Source organism: Mustela nigripes, chromosome 4, assembly GCF_022355385.1.
Source record: "Mustela nigripes isolate SB6536 chromosome 4, MUSNIG.SB6536, whole genome shotgun sequence".
In the NCBI taxonomy this organism is placed as follows: Eukaryota; Metazoa; Chordata; class Mammalia; order Carnivora; family Mustelidae; genus Mustela; species Mustela nigripes.
In genome coordinates this window covers 70727133-70748084 of record NC_081560.1, presented here as the reverse complement: position 1 = coordinate 70748084, position 20952 = coordinate 70727133, and the positions used below count along the sequence as shown (strand labels likewise).

At 39.9% G+C, this 20952-nt stretch overlaps 1 protein-coding gene across 4 annotated transcripts in view; it reads right to left on the bottom strand.

Moving 5' to 3' along the window:
- The window catches only part of CDK6 (cyclin dependent kinase 6), a 239358-nt gene that overhangs the window by 216572 nt on the left and 1834 nt on the right, over positions 1–20952 (bottom strand). For 2 of the 4 annotated variants that reach the window (XM_059396854.1, XM_059396855.1), the window contains exon 2: positions 19155–19760. In XM_059396854.1, coding sequence (XP_059252837.1) covers positions 19155–19387 — 233 coding nt within the window. In that variant the 5' untranslated portion in view covers positions 19388–19760. Of the gene's footprint in view, positions 1–19154; positions 19761–19871; positions 20011–20952 lie in introns of those variants that run through there. The other 2 variants (XM_059396857.1, XM_059396853.1) reach the window with 2 other exon arrangements.

The window sequence follows — 20952 nt, the reverse complement described above, 5'->3', positions numbered from 1 at the left end:
CAAAACAAAAAAACAAAAACAACTGCACCAAAGCGGTCTCCATTTGAGCCGTTGGTTTTGTTCCCTGACTGCTCCCCCACATATCTAAGTGCAGTGAGTACATTCCCAACTCCTACTGCCAAGTTAAAATGAAAACGTTCTCAGTCTAGAAATGATTGAGGTGGTTTTCTTTAATCAAATTAGAGCAGCCAAATGTTCCTTTCAAAGGTAACTGTCTACTCTGCAGCTGTATGCAAACTACCACATCAAATGTGAGGGAAAAAATAGCGATAGAATTGTGTCCTTACAGTACAGCGCTGGTCGCAGAGACGGAGAAACAAAAGCATCAGTACAGCTAAGAATTACATTCACAGTGAGCTTCCAGAAATATGCTGACTTCACAAACTGCGAACAATGTCCTGAAACTTCAGTACATAATTAGCTATTTTGGGGAAGGGAGGAGCATGGGGGGAAATTCCCCCTAAAAAACAGCTAAGCGGCAAGAGATACCTTGAGTCATTTACCCTAGCGACCAAAGCCTCAATGAGAAACATTAAAAGACTGGCTGAGACTTCATGCACAAAAAAAATCTCATAGACCTTGCTTTTTCACTTCCTGTCTCCATCAGAAACACACCACAGTGAGTAATCTTGAGTATCCAACAAGCTTCAATTAAGCTTGTAATGATTCATTTACATGCAGAATTTATTCTTTTAAGTCATCAGACATGGGAAATTCCTGCAAAGAATTAATTCATAGTGGGCTTATTTTTTTCAGTTGGTTTCTCTGAAGAAAAATCAATTGGCTAACATTCCCACTGTGATGTCAAATTAGTTTACTGCATGTTACGGGTTTGCACCAGCTGTTGGGATGCTACATGAAAACCTAGAAATGATAGTATGAAAACCAAGAACGACCACGATTGTAGATCACCAGGTGCAACAGGCAACTGGAAGACAGTGACAATGTTCTTTCTACATACACAGCTCTTTTCCAGAATGTCAGCAAAATTAAGGCATGCCACAAAAATCAGGGGAAAATCCATCTCACATGATTTCCATATGTCTCCAGAGTATATGTTCTATGTTTTTTGCTCCTGGTGAAATGTATGGGCTATTCCTTGAGTCACACTACTACTGATCTATCCGAATGTGAAGATTGCTACATAAATAAAACTTCCTATAGGTTATAAGCAATTTTCAGGCCACTATCTTTGGCGACACCCTGCTGCTCCCACTCAGGAAAGCAAAATGAACTGCAAGAAATAATGACATTTTAGTTATTTAATGTTTTATTTGAAGAAATAGATTGGATGGGACTTCCACTTCAAAATGGCAGCTGCAAGGGCACCTGGGTGGGTCAATCTTCTAAGTGTCCAAACTCTTGATTTTGGCTCAGGTCATGATCTCAGGGTTAGGGGATGAAGGCCTGCCTAGGGCTCCGTGCTGGGCATTGGAGCCTGATTAAGATTCACTCTCTCCCTCTGCCCCTGCCCACTCCCTCTCTAAAAACAACAACAAAAATGGCAGACCCATTGCAAATACTTGCCTCCAGTCTTTCTCAATATACTGCTAAAGAAAAAGAAAAACCCATTACGTAAAGAAAGATGCCATCAAAAAATTGAGAGTTTAGTAGATTTTCTGGATGACTGAAAATAAACAGAAGCAAGCTGATTGAGAAAGTCACCAATAAGATACTGGTCCTTAGATTGGTGAATATGTAATTCAGGAACCATATTAAGAAAATACCTTTTAATTACAGGCTTTTTTTTTTCATTTCAAAATCATTTTTGTGCATTTTAACATATACATATTATATATTATATATAACATATATATTATTTATATATTATATATGCATTGTGTGTGTATATATATCTGTATACAGAGGTAACTTTTGTAAGTCAGTGAGTATCAGGGGCTCAAATATTTCTACTGAAGGGAAGGCCAGTGCCCTAGAACAAGCTATAAGGGCACTGTGGAGGAAGCAGGAGCAGGACTGAGCCAGCAGATGTGATGGACAAAGAGAGAGAGAGAGAGGCAGCCCAAGCAGGGGAGTCAATTGAAGGAAGGTCTGTAACAGGTAACTGCACTGGTCAGCATCCCCACTGTCATCCCAATACCAAGGACACTGGGATAAAACTGTTCTTATTATGGTATTTGGAGGCTCTTCCTCATCCTGACAGCCAGTTTTCCTATTCATTCAAAAGTAAAGCCATTCACTCACCCCTACTCTAAGTGAGTGTGATTGAAGATACTCTATCCCTGCTCCAAGTGGGCCTCCCAGATTTTCTACTGGGAGATCTTGAAATATTTTGAACTGCATGAAAATGGAACCAAAATATACCAAAATTTATGGGAGGAAAATAAAGCAACATAAATGGTTACATTAGAAAAGAAGAAAATACTAAATGAATGAACTAAAAGTTTCTATTTTAGGATGTAAAAAGAGCAAATTAAACCCAAAGTAAATAGGAAAAGAAAATAAAAATAAAAGTAAATATAAACTGGACAAAAGACAAATGATAAAGGAAATTAATGAAACCAAAAACTGATTTATCATCAATAAAACTGCCAAAACTCTACCTGTATGGTTAAGAAAAAAAAGGGGGGGGAGAGACATACAAATTACCAATATCAAGAATGAAAAGATTCTGCAGACATTAAAGATAAAAGAGGATAAAGAATTTATACCAATAAACTAAAAAAACCATGAAACACACACATACCTTGAAAAATACAAATTACAAAAAGTAATTCTACCTACATGGCCTGATGTTCATTAAGGAAATAGAAATTGTAGTTAAAACCTTCCCATAATGAAATACTAAGCCCAGATAACTTCCCAGTAAATTCTATTAAAGGTATAAGAAGGAATTAATATTAATGCTACAGAAAATCTGTCAGAGGAGCTGTAAACACTTACCAACCCATTTTATAAGGCCAGTATTACCACAAAACCAAAATCTAAGACATCATGAAAAAAGAAAATTACAGAATATCCTTCATAAACACAGATGTAAAAATTCTTAGCAAAATTTCAAAAGGCAAAATTGCAAAAAAAAATTTTAAAAACAAGAACAAAGTTGGAAAACTAACACTACCTAATTTCAAGACCTACTGTGAAACTACAGTAAATAAAACATTATGGCAGTGGCAAAAAGACAGATACACAAATCAATGGAACAGAATGGAGTCCAGAAATAGACCCAAATGAATATGGTCAACTGATTTTTTACAAAGTTGCCAATGTAATCCAAATTGAAGAAAGCACAGACTTTTCAACAAATGGTCCTACGGCAGCTGGGTTCTACACAAGGAGAAAAATGAACTCTTACTTCAAGCCACACACAAAGATTTAACTTGAATGTATCACAGACTTAACATAAAAGCAAAAAACTTAAAATTCCAGAAGTAAACATAAGAAAAAAATATATGTATGTGCTTTTGGGGTATGCAAAGATTTCTTAGATGGCATATAAAAGAAGGACAAACCATCAGAGAAAAAAATGGTAAGTCAGACTTTTGAAAAAATTAAAATCTTCTGTTTGAGAGACATCATTAAAAAAAAGAAAAAGAAAAAGGCAAGCTATACGCCTGAAAAATGAAAGATATTTATATATTCTGGAAAAGTCTTTTTCTAAAAGTCTTATTCTACCATGTAGGTAGAATTACTTTTTGTAATTTGTAAGTCTTTTCCAGAATATATAAATATCTTTCACAATACAGTAAGATAACCCAGTTTTAAATAATGGTCAAATATTTGAATAGATTATTTCCCAAAGGAAGTTAAGACACCTGCCAATAAGCAAATGGAATGATGTTCAACAACATCAGTCATTAGGTAAATGCAAATTAAAACCACAATGTAGTATCAGTTCACACCCAATACAGAATGGTTAAAATTAAAAAGACTGACAACATAAAGTGTTGAACAGAATGCAAATCAAATGAAATCTTCACAAATTACTGGTGAAAATACAGACTGGTACAACCAGTTTGGAAAAGTTTGGCCATTTCTTTAAAAATTAAACACATTTGCCATACAAGCCAGAAGACCACATCTAGGTATTCATGCAAACGAAATGAATGCATATATCACATCAACATAAAGACCTGTATATGAATGTTTACAGCAGCGTTATTCATAATAGCCCCAAACTGGAAGCAATACAAATAACTACCAACATGCGGAAGGATATACAAATTGTGGCAAAGCCACATACTGGGAAAGAATGAACTGCTGACACAATAAATATGAAAGAATTTCGGAATTAGTGATGAAAGCCAGATACAAAAGAACACAATGCTGTTTAATGCCACGTATACAGAACCCTAGAAAGGACAAATATAATCTGTAATGACAGAAAGAAGTTTAGTGGTTGGTTGCCAGGGGTCCAGGTAGAGAGAGGAGACTGCAAAGGGGTCTTGCGGGAACTTTCAGGGTAATGGAATTGTTTTAGATCTTGATTTTGATGGTGGTTATGTGGGCATATATATTTTTCAGGACTCATAAAAATATACTCTTAAAATGGATGTCTTTTACTGTATATAAACTCCATTTCAATAAACTTGATTTTTTAAAAACCAAAGGATATCCAAACATCACCAGGCATTGAAACAATCCAGCAATAGGAAAACAAAGTTAAAAACTAAACATTTACTAAAACAAAGATAATGTGGAGAAGTTTTTAAACATTTAGAACTATTCAAGGACATATTACATCCATGAAACCAGAATGAAATACTTTTAAAAAAAAGCAAGCTGAGAACAAAACAATAAAAAAAAGATACTCTGAGGTTAAAATATAATTGCCGAGAGTAAATTCAATAGACAGTTGGGAAAATAATAGAGAAGATTTCTTTAGAATACCAAAGCAAACAGAATAGTTAGAAAATAGAGGAAAAGAAGGCAAGACACACACAGAGATCCAATCTGTAAAACTGAACTTTAAGAGACTTTCAAGGTCCCAACTGAAATATCAAGTATCTGACTAGCAGGAGAACCTCAGAAAGAAAGAACAGAATAAATACAGAAGTAATTTTTAAAAGTAAAATGAAACAAATCTGCATATAGATCTCACAGAATGCCCAGCAAGTTAAATTCATCAATTAATTTTTTTATTTTTTAAATATTTTATTTATTTACTTGACAGACATCACAAGCAGGCAGAGGGGGTGGGGGGAAGCAGGTCCCCCGTCGAGCAGAGAGCCTAAAGCAGGGGCAATCTCAGGACTATGGGATCATGACCCGAGACAAAGGCAGAGGTTTTAACCCACTGAGCCACCCAGGTGCCCCTCATTTTTTTATTTTTGAAGATTTATTTATTCATCTCAGAGAGCACAAGTGGAAGGGGCAGAGAGAAAGGGAGAGAGAGTCCCAAGGAGACTCCCCACGGAGTGTGGAGCCCAATGCAGGCTTTGATCCAATGATCCTGAGGCTCCGACCAGAGCCAAAACCAGGAGCTGAATGGTCAACCGACTGTGCCACCCAGGCACCCCCCAGCAAATTTTTTTTTTAAGATTTTATTTATATATTTGACAGACAGAGAGAGAGATCACAAGTAGGCAGAGAGGCAGGCACAGAGAGAGGGGGAAGCAGGCTCCCTGCTAAGCAGAGAGCCCAATTTGGGGCTTGATCCCAGGACCCTGAGACCATGACCTGAGCCGAAGTCAGAGGCTTAACCCACTGAGCCACCCAGGCACCCCACCCCCAGCAAATTTAATTTAAGAAAGCACCACACATAGAAACATATTTCTGGAGAACACATCTAGTAGTTCCCAGAGAGAAAAGTTACTAAAAACTAGTTAGAAAATCATACTGGCAGATAATTTCTCATTGGCAAACTTCATCAGAGAGAGAACAATGGCTTTCAAGTTCAACGGTAAAATTTTTCATCCTAGACTTCTAAAAACAGTCAAACTATAATCAAATATGAGGAACAATAAAAATGTTTTCAAATTGGTGAGGATTCAGAAAGCTTATCTTCAATACACAATTTCTTAGGAAGTTACTTGCAAACATAAACTTGCAAAACAAGGGTGTGAACCATTAAAGAGGAAAGGCCAGGATGCAGGAATAAGTGGCTCTAACCCAGAGGGCAGTGAAAAAGTCTCAGGAAGAGAACTGTTCATCAGGCCCAGTAAATAACCAGTCCAGAATAAACCAAAACTTCAGAGAAACTTCAGGAAATGGGCAATTCAACAGAAATGGGTGGTATGATAAAGTGTTTGAAAAAAAAGTTTAGGCTGTGATAAAGGCGAACAGTGCATGAAAAAATAGAAAGGCAATTGTAAACTCCAGGAAAAACAAAACAGTATAAAAACACCCTGGTCTAAAATAGGGTACAACTTTTAAAAAGTGATGCAGAGTAAGAAATGGGAATCCAGATGTCCATGTTTAAGAAAGACTCCTCTGACCTCATGGAATTAAAACACTGGACCCGCAGTTGTGGTTGCAGAACAGAATGGAAATCTTTAACTTCAATAAAGTAGATGATAAAAGTTGTAATGTTAAAACGAATACAAAGGATAAGAGGATAAAATATCCTTCTCTTATTAAATGGAGAATCAATTGTTTACTGCCAAAAACGAACAAAAAACTGACGTTTAAGGATAAATTATCTTAAGTTATTATATGAAATAAAAACAGCCCTAACAAAAGGTGAAGAAAATGAACAGGGAGTAGTATTAATGAGCTAAATCCTCATTTTTCAGAGCAGGAAGCCAACAGTTTAAATATCAAGAAATGGAGCATAGTATTTTATCTAGATTAACAGATCCAACTACCAGAAGCACCAAAAACAGAGTTAAAAGAAGCTGTATTTGAGTATGGGAAATACAGATAATTGGGGTAGGAGCCTTGCCTTTTTTTTTTTTTTTTTAAATCATAATCCTTCTGTACTAATCACCAAGTACGAATGTCATGATGACAGAAAAAAAAAAAAAAGAGAGAAAGAGGAAGACACAAATTCTTTAACACTCTTTCCAATAAAAGACAATATATGCCCCATTCCTTTGTATCTGTAAGGCTTTGACTCACTTGTCACCAACAGAATGTGGCAGAAATAACACTGCCTGTTCCTAGGGACCCTGACTGGCTTTCAGTGCCATGAGCCATCCCTAAGTCCAACTACTCTGAAGCCTTGATGCCGAGAGGGAGCCCAGACCAGAAGGAGCAGTAAGGTGGGACTACAGTCCCGGCTCAGGTCCTGTTCTACATCACCCAGTCTGATAGGAAACAACAGATTTGAGGATAAAGACATCTCCAGCTGACTAAACCCCCCACCTGCTTCTTTATCCCCACTTCAAGCATTTAGACATCACGAAGCAAGAGATGTAACATTCTCACTGTGCTCTGTCAAAATTCCCCACCCACTGAATCTTTGAGCGTAAGAAAATGGCTGCTTCCAGCCCCTGAATTTTGGGCCAATTTATTACACAGCAATAAGAACCAGAACAATTAACAGAAAATTTTAATTACTTGAAACAAAAACTGCTAACAAGTCCCCTAAGTATTCTACTTTAGTAACAACTCCCAGCAATATACCGGATATTCTATTCTACTCCTCTTCCTTTTCCTTCCTTCTTTCCTTTTTTCCTTCCTTCCCTAGCCCCACCGCCCTCCCCCCAGCCTTCTCCTTATCCTTCTCCCTTTTCTTCTTGTCATTATCACTGTTATTCTTTATAGCTGGTCTTGACCAAGTAATGTCAGATTCCTTACACGATCACCATCAACTGATTTAAGCAGAGAAGGAAGGTGCTTGTAATGCTAATACCAAATAGGAGGGCTGGGGGATGTTCAAGTTGGGACTGGCCACTTGGGCTTCACTACTTGCGAGGACAGCAATAGCCACTTATACAAAGGCTTGCCAGCTACGTCAAATTCTTCAGAAGAGCATGTAACAACCCTTTTTATAAAGCTTCGTAACTCAGAGAATCTGAAACCATGTCTTAAAACTTCCACCAAAACATCTAAATCAATTCTGCGACAAATGATATAACCATTTGAGGTATCACTTAAAATTTTCATGTAAAATTATATTTTTATATAAAATTGTAACTCAGAATTTCACATAAAACTGTAACTCATAACTAATGAAAACAGTGGAAAAATTAGTTTAAAAGGAATATTATCTTAGTATTCAATCTACTTGCTAACCATTAAATTATTTAAGTAACTCCCACTTCCTAAGTCAAAATCCAATTTACTACTATAATTATTAGAGACCATCTAATGCTGAAGAGTTTTAAGTGCAATACTAATGAGTGAATAGAAAAATGATGTATCTGCTAAATTTTGGTGCTAATTTACACTTTTGCTATCCATAAAATTACTGGAAAAAGAGTAATCTTTAGTCATAGCTTAACTATTCATTCAGTTGGATCTTCAGCAGACATTTACTGAACAATGTGCCAAGCACTGTTCTAGATATTGGGAATAAAGCAGTGAACAAAACAAATTATTTCTGCCCATATGAAGCTTGTGTTCTAATGGGAAGCATGTGTTCTGTTACGTCACACATCACATTCACAAATATCTGAGTGCTAAGCACAAGGACAATGTGAAGATGGCGGAAATAAAGTTCCCAAGAAAAAGTCATCAGAATATAAAATTCCATTTTATTATTATGGAATGAAAGATTTGAGCAAATAACTGCTGGAGGCTTTCCCATATATGGCAGAACTCTACTTTCAGATCACTGGGTTTTAGATTCTGAAGTCTAAAAGACCGGATTTACCTAAGCTATCCCAGGTTCTATGACCATATTACATCTTCCCCTCACTCTCTCACTTCTACCTCAACCCCATCTTACCTCATCTTCTGCCACACCTTGAAAGCATGAGGTCTTTTCTGATCACAAGATACAGCTCCAGACCGTTCTCTATGTGCCTAATGATGGATTCACCTCCCAATTTTATTTTACCAACTAAGGAAAAGTACCCTTTCCATAAACAATGATGCTACTCTTAACTAATTTCAAAAGTCCTGTTTTTCTTGGATTCAGAATTATTACCACTGTGTCAAGCATGCTTTTTTATTCTCCCCCAGATTTTTCTATTTATTTATTTGAGAGCGAGAGAGCGAGCAGTGTGTGAGAATACAAGTGGGGAGGGGAAGGGCAGAGGGAGAGGGAGCAGCAGGTTCCTCATTGAGCAGGGTCCTCCTAATCCCAGGACCCTGGGATCATGACCTGAGCTGAAGGCAGACATTTAACCAACTGAGCCACCCAGGCAAGCCTCAACCATGCTCTTATATGGTTCTTCTTGAGATGAATCCCATCATTCTGAGTTAGCTGACATTTAAAGGATAGAGAGTAATGCCTCTGAAACAGAATTTTTTTTCTCTTTGCAATACTAACTGTTTTAGCTAAAAACCCAAATAGCAGCAACAACCCCAATCTCTAGTCTAATGTACTAGTAGTTGGCTAAATTAAAACTGATTAAATCCCATGGGTTTAAAATAATTTGTAATGACTAGCAGGCTTTTCATTTGTGTCTTAATGTGTAATAGGTGTGTTATTTCAAAGAAAGGATGCTTTCTTTCCTAGTTCTGTAAGTGGACTTCCATAATTTAAATACAGTTAAATACAGTTCATTCATGATTAGCACTGGGAGCCCCCTCTAGCCCAATCTTTCAATCTATCTCTTGGTTTCTCAGGGCTCAATAAGAAAACACCCCATTTTTACCCAAGGCTACTTAATAACTACATTTAAACGATTCTACGTAGTTGGAATGTAGACAACATTATTTAAAAGCTCGAAACCACTCAGATAATTTCTTGATTTCCACTAAAAAGTTTTAAAAATGGGGGTGCTTGGGTGGCTCAGTCAGTTGAGTGTTTGACTCCTGATTTCTGCTCAGACTGTGATCTCAGGGTTGCGAGATCCAGCCTCCAGCTGGGCTCCACACTCAGTGGGGAGTCTGCTTGAGATTCTCCCTTCATCTCCTCTGTCCCTCTTCCTATCCCTGCTCTCTCTCCCTCTCAAACAATAAATCAATCTTCAAAAGAAAAAGTTTTAGGGGTACAGGAGTGGCTCAGTCAGTTAAGCGACTCACTCTTGGCTTTGGATCATGATCTCAGGGTTGTGAAATGGAGCCCCATGACAGATCTGCACTCAGCAGGAAGTCTTCCTGGGATTCTCTCTCCCCTCGCCCCTCACCCTCAAATAAATACATATTTTTTTAAAAAGCCAATGTGTGACATAAAAAGGAATAATTTTGTTTGAGATTTGAAATTTAAAGAGAGGAAAGGGGAACCTGGCTGAATCAGACGGAAGAGTAAACAACTCTTGACATTGGGGTTGTAAGTTCAAACCCCATGTTGGGTATACAGATTACTTAAAAATAAAATCTTTAGAAAAGAGTGAAAGAGGGCACCTGGGTGGCTCAATTGTTCAAGCAACTGCCTTCAGCTCAGGTCATGGTCCTGTAGTCCCAGAATCAAGTTCTGCATTGGGCTCCCTGCTCAGTGGGGAGCCTGGTTCTTTCTCTGACCCTCTCCCCTCTCATGCTCTCCCTCTCTCATTGTCTCTCTCTCAAATACATAAATAAAACCTTAAAAAAAAAAAAAAAGAGTGAGAGAGAGAGAAAAAAAAAAACAAAGAATTCAACTTCTTGTTAATCTGAACAGTGAAATACAGAAGAAATCATCAAACTGCCACCAGTCTGATAGCATGTTCCCAGGAGCACTTTGTCCTCAGATCCTCCTACAATAATCCATTAATAAAAAGGATACAGCACTGGGTAAACTTGATACCAATTACCAATACCCAGATTAAAGACTGTATTTTACTAAAATTACTATAAATCCAATGTACATCTTTTCAGAAATGACTAGCTCTCATCATACTTTCAACCCGTAAGATGAAAAAAATGAAAGTACATACTCCCCATCTGTCATACAGAGATCTGTGTACATGCTCGTGTCCTCCACAAAATTACAAACTTCTTGAGGGCAGGAATTCATTTTGTTAGTAACACCTTCTATCGGCGTAACATCTGATCTTCACATACACTACTTCATTTGATCACAGGAACTCTCTAAGCTCAAAAGAGTAGCAACTAACTCCAGATTTTATGGTGGGAAACCCATCATGAAGAGACATGAGGAATTTACTCCAGGTCACTCAGCTAATAGGTGAAGGAAGTCAAAAAGAAAAGCAAAGTATTCTGACCACTATTCACTGACTAGGAACATTTTTGAAGCTTATGATGAAAAATTTCAACCATACACAAATGAAGAGAGAAGAGTACAATGAACTTCTACAACTTCAACAACGGTCGACTTGTTTCAGCTAGACTCCATTTTCAAACAGCTTCCCAATCTAATACCACTTTTTGGGTAAATATTTCAAGATGTAGGTCGATCATATTGAATAAAATGCTGAATGACAGATAACCAATAATTACTTGTTTAATGCTATGAATCTCACATATGCTTTCAGACATATTATCCAATTCTGACTAAAAAAGTAAAATCTGAATTCCTAGACAGTACATAATCATTCATTCATTCATTGACAAATATTTATTCTGGGATACAAGATGCCAGTCACCACACTAAATGCTTGGCATACAGGGAATGCAACAAGAAAATACCATTCCTTCTTTCAGAGATCTTGCATTCAACTGTTCTGGATATGCACGTGCGCGCACGCGCACACACACACACCACACCCACATGCGTCTTGAGGAACTGGAATTAGTTTGGCTGGAAGACTACTTAACTAAACCTACCAGTTTGTCAAGGTGGAATCCAAATTCTCTGTACACAAATTATGAAATGGAGTAGAAGACTGTTTTAACAGAATTCCGAGTCTTGATATTCTTTTAGAAACTATCAGGAAGGTCTTGCTTAATTTTGCTCCTCCTCAGTTTTTCCAGTAAAGAAAGCCAACAATATTAAGATTAGTAGGGGAAAAAAACAAAATAATTCAAGCAATTGATTAAAATGTATTCAGAATATCTTCCACTCTTATATTTAAAGATGTTCCAAACATTTTCATCTTTTACTAAATGTGTGTACATTTCCTAATGTTCATGTCTTTACTACAGTATAGAAATCAAGTCCAAGACTGTACAGTTAATGATGGGAATTACTTAAATCTTGAAACTCACTTCAATCTAAGCTATACAGTTTGGAGTAAAACAAAAATGAAATGTTCTCTTTTTTTCAGTATTTTTTTTATTATTCCCATGAAACCAAGTAAGTATAATCCTACAAACAGATCCCTTTTCCCTTTTTATTTGACACTCCTTAGTATTAACCTTCATGTGACAGAAATAATCCATTTGGTCCCCTCCTTAATAAATGAACCTCTTTTCCATTATTTTGTTCATTTGTTCATTTATTCATTTTATTTCCACTGGATAAACGATGCAAGTGGACATGACCACAAGATACTCTCTGTCTTAAGGAGCTTACACAACTAGGGTGTGAAAAGGTAGAGGGTGGTTGGGAGAAGATTAACAGTATATCTTACATAACCGACATAATAATATAAAGGGGCAGACATATACGGAGTGTCACAAAGGAGGTCCAAAGACGTCAGGGTTCAAAAGAAACAGAAATTTTATTCAAATGTAGGTATTCAGGAGCAGACCACACACAAAGAAGGTAGCATTAGGGCTTGGCTCTGAAGCATGGGTAGCATTTCAACAGGTAGAAACAGCAGTACAGGGGAGGGCACAGAGCGCACATTCTGAAATCAGCCCCAGCTGAAGTCCCAGAGGTGGATTTGCAAGGAGCAAAGTCAGGATAAAAGAAGTCGTCTGCGTACCTGTAGGCTACCCGGAGCAAACGCAGAGGAAGACCTTCCAAAACCAATGCTAGCAGTGAAGACCAAAAAATGGGCATCTGTCTCATTTAAAAATGGATATAAGTATTTGAAAGTTCTTACTAAATAGTCTTGGTGTGCAGATGCATTGCAGTTAATCTCCAGTAATTTCCCCATGTTTAGCTGGAGGTACCTGCTAACACTGTACGCAGCTCTAAAAGGATGAAAAGTTCTCATCTCAGGGGTTCATAATTTAATTTATTCGACCTCATTCATTCAGAAAATATACACTGGGAACTAACAGTTATAGATGCTGTTGTTACTTATAGATATAAGAGATATAATCCTGGACTCAAGTCAGAAACATACAATCCTTAAACTGAAAATAATTTTTATGTCCTAAGAGTGTGTTTTCTGATACGTAATGACCACTAACATCCTGTCCTGCTAACATTGGCTCTAAACCTGCATCTGAACCTTGGCCATCGTCACTTTCTATCAACAATGCATGCAATGGTGGAATAAAAGAGTTGAAAAATAAGACAAGTGTTTTACATATTTACAAAACAATTCCTACAAAGACCAAAGGGAGTTTAGACTAGGCTCTATTGAAGATCCCTTCCAATTCAGAAATCCATAACTGTGATTCTAATTCTACTGCATTAAAGTCCTTTAGGAAGGCCAGATAATAAGTACTAAGAAATTAAAAGAGCTACTTAAATGACAAAGCCAACAGTTGGTCAAGCGTAGGAAATTACTAAAATGTTTAGTAATAACCCTACCCCACATGGACCTCCAGGCCACTGATGCACACTCACATGGATTCTGCCACGTGCCTTAAGGTTCTGACTTCACCTCTCGGCAGAGAGCTGCCTGTGCAGATGGTGAAACGAAATCAAGTGTGGCAGCAAGCTGGTGATATTCAAAACAACTGCTCAGTGTCTCTTACAAAACTGATTGCTGCCTTACCTGCCCCAGCAGGCTTGGAATCCACAATTCATCACACAAACATGATGAATTCATGAAGGTGACCTTCATGTAGGCATGCTTGTTACCAATCACTTCCAGTAGCCACTTTCAATGGTGCTTCTTGGCCCTTGGACAAAGACCAACACTAAGCACACCACCCTGTCCTGTCACCAAACCTCCTGCACCCAGATTTCGTGTCTGCCATGTTTTATTACACCAAGAAGCTCACAATATCCCTCCGAGGAAGACAAGCTCATCTGAACCTTCCTACAAATAGAGCAACAGTGAGGATAGTTCTTCAGGAAGCATTAGCACTGTATTTGCTTCTGTATGAAGAGGTTGTTATGCTGCCTAATTTTCAAGTATTCTGATGTTTCTTTCATTATATGGGTAGTAGATACCAGAGCCCACATTATGTAACAGTTCATTCATCAGACAAGCATTTTGATCTTTCCTACTGTTTTGTCTAAAATTAATTCACTATTATTACTCAAGTGTATTTTTAACCTGTGTTATTTTTTAACTACAGCTGTTTATATGATCATACTTATTACTTAAATTCTTTAAAGGCAGAATTTAATGGATAATCATCATACTTTTATTCTGCATACTGCAGAATTCAGGAATTTCCTGAATTGATATGTCATTTATTCCTGGCAAACCAGCACCTTTGTCTACATATAGCTCATTTTTTCCAAACTAGAAATGTACTCACTCTTTTAGCTTCTTCCATCAAACAAACAAAAAGAATTTTTTTAAAAAAATTGGTACTCAGATCTTAGAACAAGTCACCAGCTTATAAACTGCACGATGGACAAGCTTCTTGACCTCTGACCTTATTTCTTTACCTAAAACATAAAAGGGCTGAAAGATTTCCAAAGTCCTTCCAACTCTAATAATGTCCATGAGTTTACAATGACACAATTTAAGTATTAGAGGTTTCAATCTGAAAGAACATTCCTAAGGAATCACTGATAGTGAGGCATTAAAAAAACAACAATAGATAATTTACTTTTAACAGGGAGTCTGTTTTCAGATATTCACTTGTTCAAATCTTAAATATAGGAGAAATATACCAAGAGATATTCAAATTTATACAAATTTCCTTCTATAAGCCATTTTCCTCCTTAATAGAGAAATTCTAATAATTCCAAGGTGTTAACAGTTATGTAAAAAGGATACAAGTGCAAAGCCAACAATTCAACATTACCAAGTTCTTCAGCAGGAACAAGGAATGGGCAGAACGTAATTGTGAAAATGTTTATTTCTTAAAGAACCTTGATAAATTGGAAACTTTTCAAGGGACTCTTAAAGAATGAAGGGGCAAACATACTTCTAACATACTGAGACTTAAAAAAAAGCAAATTAAACCCCTGTTTTTCCTGCTTTCACTAGAACAAGCCCTTAACAGACATTATTATTCACCCACAAAGTAATACTTTGATTCAGGATTCCCATGAACTAACCCACCTGAGAATTCAGCTTTATGCTGCACCAAATAGTATGCCATGTTTCTTCTACCCTGTTAATGATTTGGTTTCCCTAGAGAAAATCACATTATTATTTTCCTTTTATACTGTAAGTTACTGAGCTCTTTAAAAAGAGAAAATTGGAAAACTCTCCTTGAATACTTATCACTGAGGTGCATGGATTTTTCTGACGTGTTTTCTTAAAGCCATATTAAATATGCCAACAATAATAATTTAACATATTCAGATATCCTAAGTTTATCCACTGATAAAAGCCATTAGTTTCAATTTCTGAACCAGGACTTGATCTGAATTACGCTAATAAATTTAATCCCTGGGGACAATGCTGGTGGTGCTTACCAGGATCTTTGTAATGACACAATATTATTTCACGAATCAGGGTTTGGCGATCATCTTACTCCTTCAAACAAGGGGGGAATTATTTGAGGGAAGTAGGCGTGATTTACCCAAGTATCATTCCCAGCACCTAACCTCCTGGTAACCAGTAGGTCCTTCCTCAATCCCTCTTAGATACATGGAGCCCAAATGTTCATATCTATTAGTTACATGTCAATAATGTCTTGTAGACATCTATCTCTATGTCTCTTCCTAATGCTTTAAAAAGCATTTGATTCTGATTAGTGTTTTGGTTATATTAGTTACTCAATCACTAAATTCCTGGTAACCAAATTATTGTAAGTATTAGTTGCTCTACACAACTAGTGAGGCTAAATATGGCACAACAAGTGCTTGGAAATAAAGAGAAGTGAATTTCAAAAGAGGAAAAAGAACGACAAACTACGAAGTAAGTTCTAAAAGTATGGAGACTTTTTCTGACCTGTTCACTGATGAATCCCCAGATTCTAGCAGTGTCTGGTACACAACAAGCCATCATTACATATTTGGTGAATCAAGAGACTGCTGATAGAACACATTATTTTATCTACCCAGTTCAGAAGGTAAAACAGAGGAGTCTTTTGTGGAGTGCAGAAGCTCTAACACAGGTTCACACAGAATTCTGGCAAAGGCTCTAGGATTTGGGATTACTGACAATAAAATAAGAGTAAATTTACATCCTAGACATTGACTGGCTGATCAAGCCCAGGCCTGGGATACATCAAGCACAGGGAAACAAGAATTTCAAGTCACTACCCCTGTGCATAAAGGCAGTACAGCAGTAACAAGTCAGCCTTTCTGGCAAATCCATCAAAATCAAATCTCAACTTTTGAAAAATCTAGTATGTTTATCATGTTCCTTCAAGCTTACAGGCTTAACTACCTGTGGGAAGGGCCTATAATTATGACCAATTACTTAAGACTTGAAGGCACTTACAAAGACATCTGTCCTTTTCAGAAGTCTTTAAAGAACCAGCCATAGCACTGTCTACTGGTCCTGTGGGGCACCAATAAGCCAGGTATGGGGAGGGTGGTCCAACTTTGACAACTCTCCCCTGGAAAGAAAAGAAGTATTGTTTTCTGTCCTTGATTTCTGACCCTACCTCAATAAATATTAGCAACCTGCAAAATCTTGAGTTCCTCATCTAGTTAGGCAAGTCATGGGGACCAATGATTGCCCCAATGCAGAGGTGGAAGAGAAAAGGAAGGAAACAAAATGGAACAGAGATATGTAGCTCGTGAAGATGACATCATCAAGTCACTGAATTTCATGACATGACTGATGGTCTTTTCTGACCATTATATCCAAGTAGTTTCTTGGTTTCAGAGCCTGTAGGGTCTGGGTTTGAGTATGATTTGTTACACTGAAAAGGTAAGGGGAATAGATGCTTTACTGGGAACTTGGATCGAGATGAGGACCCCACTAATTAGTACGAAAACAAATAATACTTGGACATTAAAGCATTTTTAAAGTTACACAGTGCTCTCATCTACACTATCTCAGCTCTTCCTCGCAACTCCTAAGAGGTAGGCGTCATCATCAGCACTTAATCTGTCAAAATAAGGTTTTTAAAAACCTTTAGATAATTTCATCTTGAATTTATTAAGTATTGTCTCCTGAAATTTCTCAGTACAGAATCCAAGTCATGGGTCAGTTAGAAATCTTTAAACACAAATCAATTTCAAGAGGATAAATCAAGAGAATAAGAATGGTTTAGCCCAAATCTACCAACACAATGGAAAAAACCATCCTGTTACAGGAGCAGTGCTTTGTAGGAGACAGCATTACATAGGGGTGCTTCTATAACACCTCTAGGTTGGAAGGATAGTATTTTATCTATTTACAAGTAAGGGTCCTTAACTGGACACACTGCACAGGCAACAGACAAGAGAACAAAAACTTGGATCCTAAAATTACAGGGGTAGAATTTATCTTTTGGGAAGTACCTAGGTGATTCCTCCAGGAAGATAACTAAGTTACAGGGGACAAAATGTATACTCCCTTTTCTCCTCCAATATCACAAAGACTCACAGGAAGAGTTTCTCTTGGTTTTTAACAAAGAAAACACACACAAAAGGTAATCTATTGCTGTTACTTATGACCCCATCTTCCTTAAAACACTCATTCTCCTTCACACCTTCTTTTTTACTGGCTCAAGCAGAAGTTTATAATGGGGGTCCTATTTTCATAGCCATTTACTACCTTATTTACGTATTTATGATTCTTTGCAGCCTTCTAGCCTTAGTCTAACTGTGTTGGTAACAAAGCACCACACAAATCACATAGGTTAAGGGGAGACAAGTCAAAACCTCCCAGGAAGATTGGTAGACACTTGGGCTCTCTGAGTCTCTGTAGGTCTTGGTATTTCAAAGGTCAGTCTCAGGTCTCTTGACTTTGATGACTAATCTTAAATTGTTTGACTTTTTACAAAAATATTTAGCTGTGCTTATTTACATAATTTCATCTACAGCACACACAGTAGGCATGTATTTGTTGAAAAGAATCCCCAGATAGATGAGAGGACAGGAAGAACACCCCACGACTTCCTTTTTCAAACACTTTCCTAAGGGCTGAGATAGGTAAAAAATCACACCCAAATTTGTAGACCCTTCTATGCATTCCTTTTCTGCTTAAAACTAAGCGTATCTGTTCAAAAAAAGAAAAGCATGACACACCACACAATCTCAACCACACAATGGGGAAATTCCAGGATCACTAAGAAAACACCATTATCCTAGTCACACACACTTCAGTTTAATTACTGGTTACAACACAGGAGAGGCTTTAAGAAATGCTGTCTCTCCATCCACTTTCCACATCTCCTCCAGAAGACGCAAAAGCAGAACGTTTACCCTGTGACCCTCTGAAGATTCCACATCTTAGATTCACACATCACTAATTCTAAGAAGTAGTGTGAGAACCATGCTAGACTAGAGACATTTAGTAATACATACAAACAAGCAATATTTGTGGAAGAAAATGTTCAGGCGCTCTTGCTTGACACTTATTTATCCCTATATAACTTCAATAAGAAAAACTAGACGTGACTGGCAATAATATTCTTAAGTTGCTATTTTAAAAAAACAAAACAAAACAAAACAAAACAAAAAAAAACCCTTTATTTATACTCGGCTCCATGAGGAAAGTTCTCATCCTACTGATTTTCACCGCACCCTGCCACTTCTCTTATTCTCAGGCTCTCAAAAATTCCCCAAAGGCCAGGGAAAATATGCGGGGGGCTGGCAGAGCACGTCTCAGGTTGGCTCGTTCCCTAAAAGGCACCCAACTTCCTGGACCCCCTTTTCAGGGACAGCAGGGAGAAAACAGAGCACTTGGCACCGCCGCGGGGAAGCCTGCGCAGGTCCCATTTCCTGACTCGTCTTTCTGCTCGCTGCGTGGGAAGGTCGCCGGCTCTGGCTTGCGGCTGGGTCGACCAAACTTACGCTCACTCTGTAAGGGCAACAGGCCGTGCCTCCCCAGCCGCCCTCCGGCCTCAAGGGTCCCCTGCCCTTCCCCCGCGCGCTCGGCCTCCGACGGCGCGGGCGCCGCTCCCCCCCTCACCTGACCACGTTGGGGTGCTCGAAGGTCTCCAGGTGCCTCAGCACCGCCACCTCGCGGATGGTAGAGAGCGGCATGCCCTCCTCGCCCGTCTGCACCCGCACGCGCTTCAGCGCCACGAAACGGCCTCCGTTCTTCAGGTCCCGGGCCTTGAACACCTTCCCATAGGCGCCCTCCCCGATCTCCGCCACGCACTCGTACTGCTGGTCCGCGCGGCTCAGGCCGTCCTTCTCCATGCCGCCCAGACGCCGCCCGGCGCGGCACCGCTGGCACGGGCGGGGGGCGCGCTTGGCTCGCTCGCGACCGCCGCTCGCCTCTTCCCGGACTCCCCGGCCCGCTCCCTCACGCCCCGGAGCTCGGTCTCGCTCTCCCTCGCCCCCGCTGACTACCGCGTTCAGGCGCTCGGGTTCTCGCGGCCGCTGGGGCTGGATGGAGCGACCTCCCCGCGGGCGGGCGCAACGCCGGTGCCGCCGCGAAACTCCGCCTGCCGAGTCGCCAAGGAGCGAGCGGATCCCTCCTCTGCCCTCCCTGAAGCGCAGTCCTCTGCACAGACACCGAAGCGATTACATAGTCTCTGCCCGAGCGCGTCTCAGTCCACAATCCTTCCACCTAAAAAAAGAGACGGGAGGACAAGAAAAAGTGCAATCAGACATCCCAGGCGCCTTCCTCCGGGTTCCCGCAGACTCCCCTCCTCCTACTTCATAAAGACCCCAACGCTACCCTCGGCGCGCTCCTGCCCTCTCCCAGGCTGCTTAATCCTTCCTGGTTCCTCCGAGAAAAGCGAAGTTACTTTTCTTTCCCTGCAGAGCTGGAGCCGTCTTAGCGCGGAGAGGTTGCAGGGGCCCCTCGGGGATGAGCGCTCGGCGCGGGACGCAGTGGAACGGGAGGGGGCGTGCCGAGCAGCCCAGAGTGTGCCGGGAGCGCGGGGGAGGGGAGGTGCCGGGCACGTCAATGTCACGGCTTAATATTTATCCCTACATCATTGTGTTGCACTGCTACCCACCCCTCCTCCCCGGGCCTGGACGTACAGGGAGAGGGGCTCCCGGGGTGCCCTGGGGCTTTCAGGTATTGTGCACAAGCGGCCGTGGAGGGACTGTGGGTCCACCCTTGTGGGGCTGCAGAATGTGGGTGGGGGCTCCCAGGACCCTGTAACCCGATGCTGGGAGTGTGCGAGAAGGGGTGGTCAGACATCTGCTAGGAAATTGCTTCCTTTCTTTCTACTTTCAGTTTTTCTACGAGGAGACATTAAAAAACGACTTGCACACACAAATGGTCTTTTTGGGGTAAAGAAGTCTGGATTGGAAACGGAATTCTTCCTACGACTCGGAGGACCTCCCTGGTGGAAACCCATGAGGTCGGGAGGGCTGGGGCTCCCGCTACTCGGGAGAGGAGGAACGGTGGGGCCCTGGAGCGGGGGGGTTGGAGGGGGTGTGGGAGTCGCCCACGAGACCATAAGGGTGGGAGAAAGGGGTATCGTCGCACTCTACCTTATCATCTCCTTAAAGAATAACTTCGGGAGGAAGGTAGCATAACCGTCTCGCCCTGAAATTCTCAGCTAATTTCAACCTCATCAAAACTCACCCTCGTCTTAAAAAGTCTGGGAATGGGAGGAGTAAATGCCAAGACTCGGGGGTGAGAAAGAGGGGACTGCGCCCTCGGGGCCAGCAGTCGCGAACCTTTTCCCACTCCCTGGATCTTCTCCAGATCTTCTGGATCTTAAATAGCAGAGGTGGTGGCTCCATTCCTCTTTCGGCTTAAGGCCTGGTCTCATCAAAAGCCAAACGCGCCAACCCCTCCCACC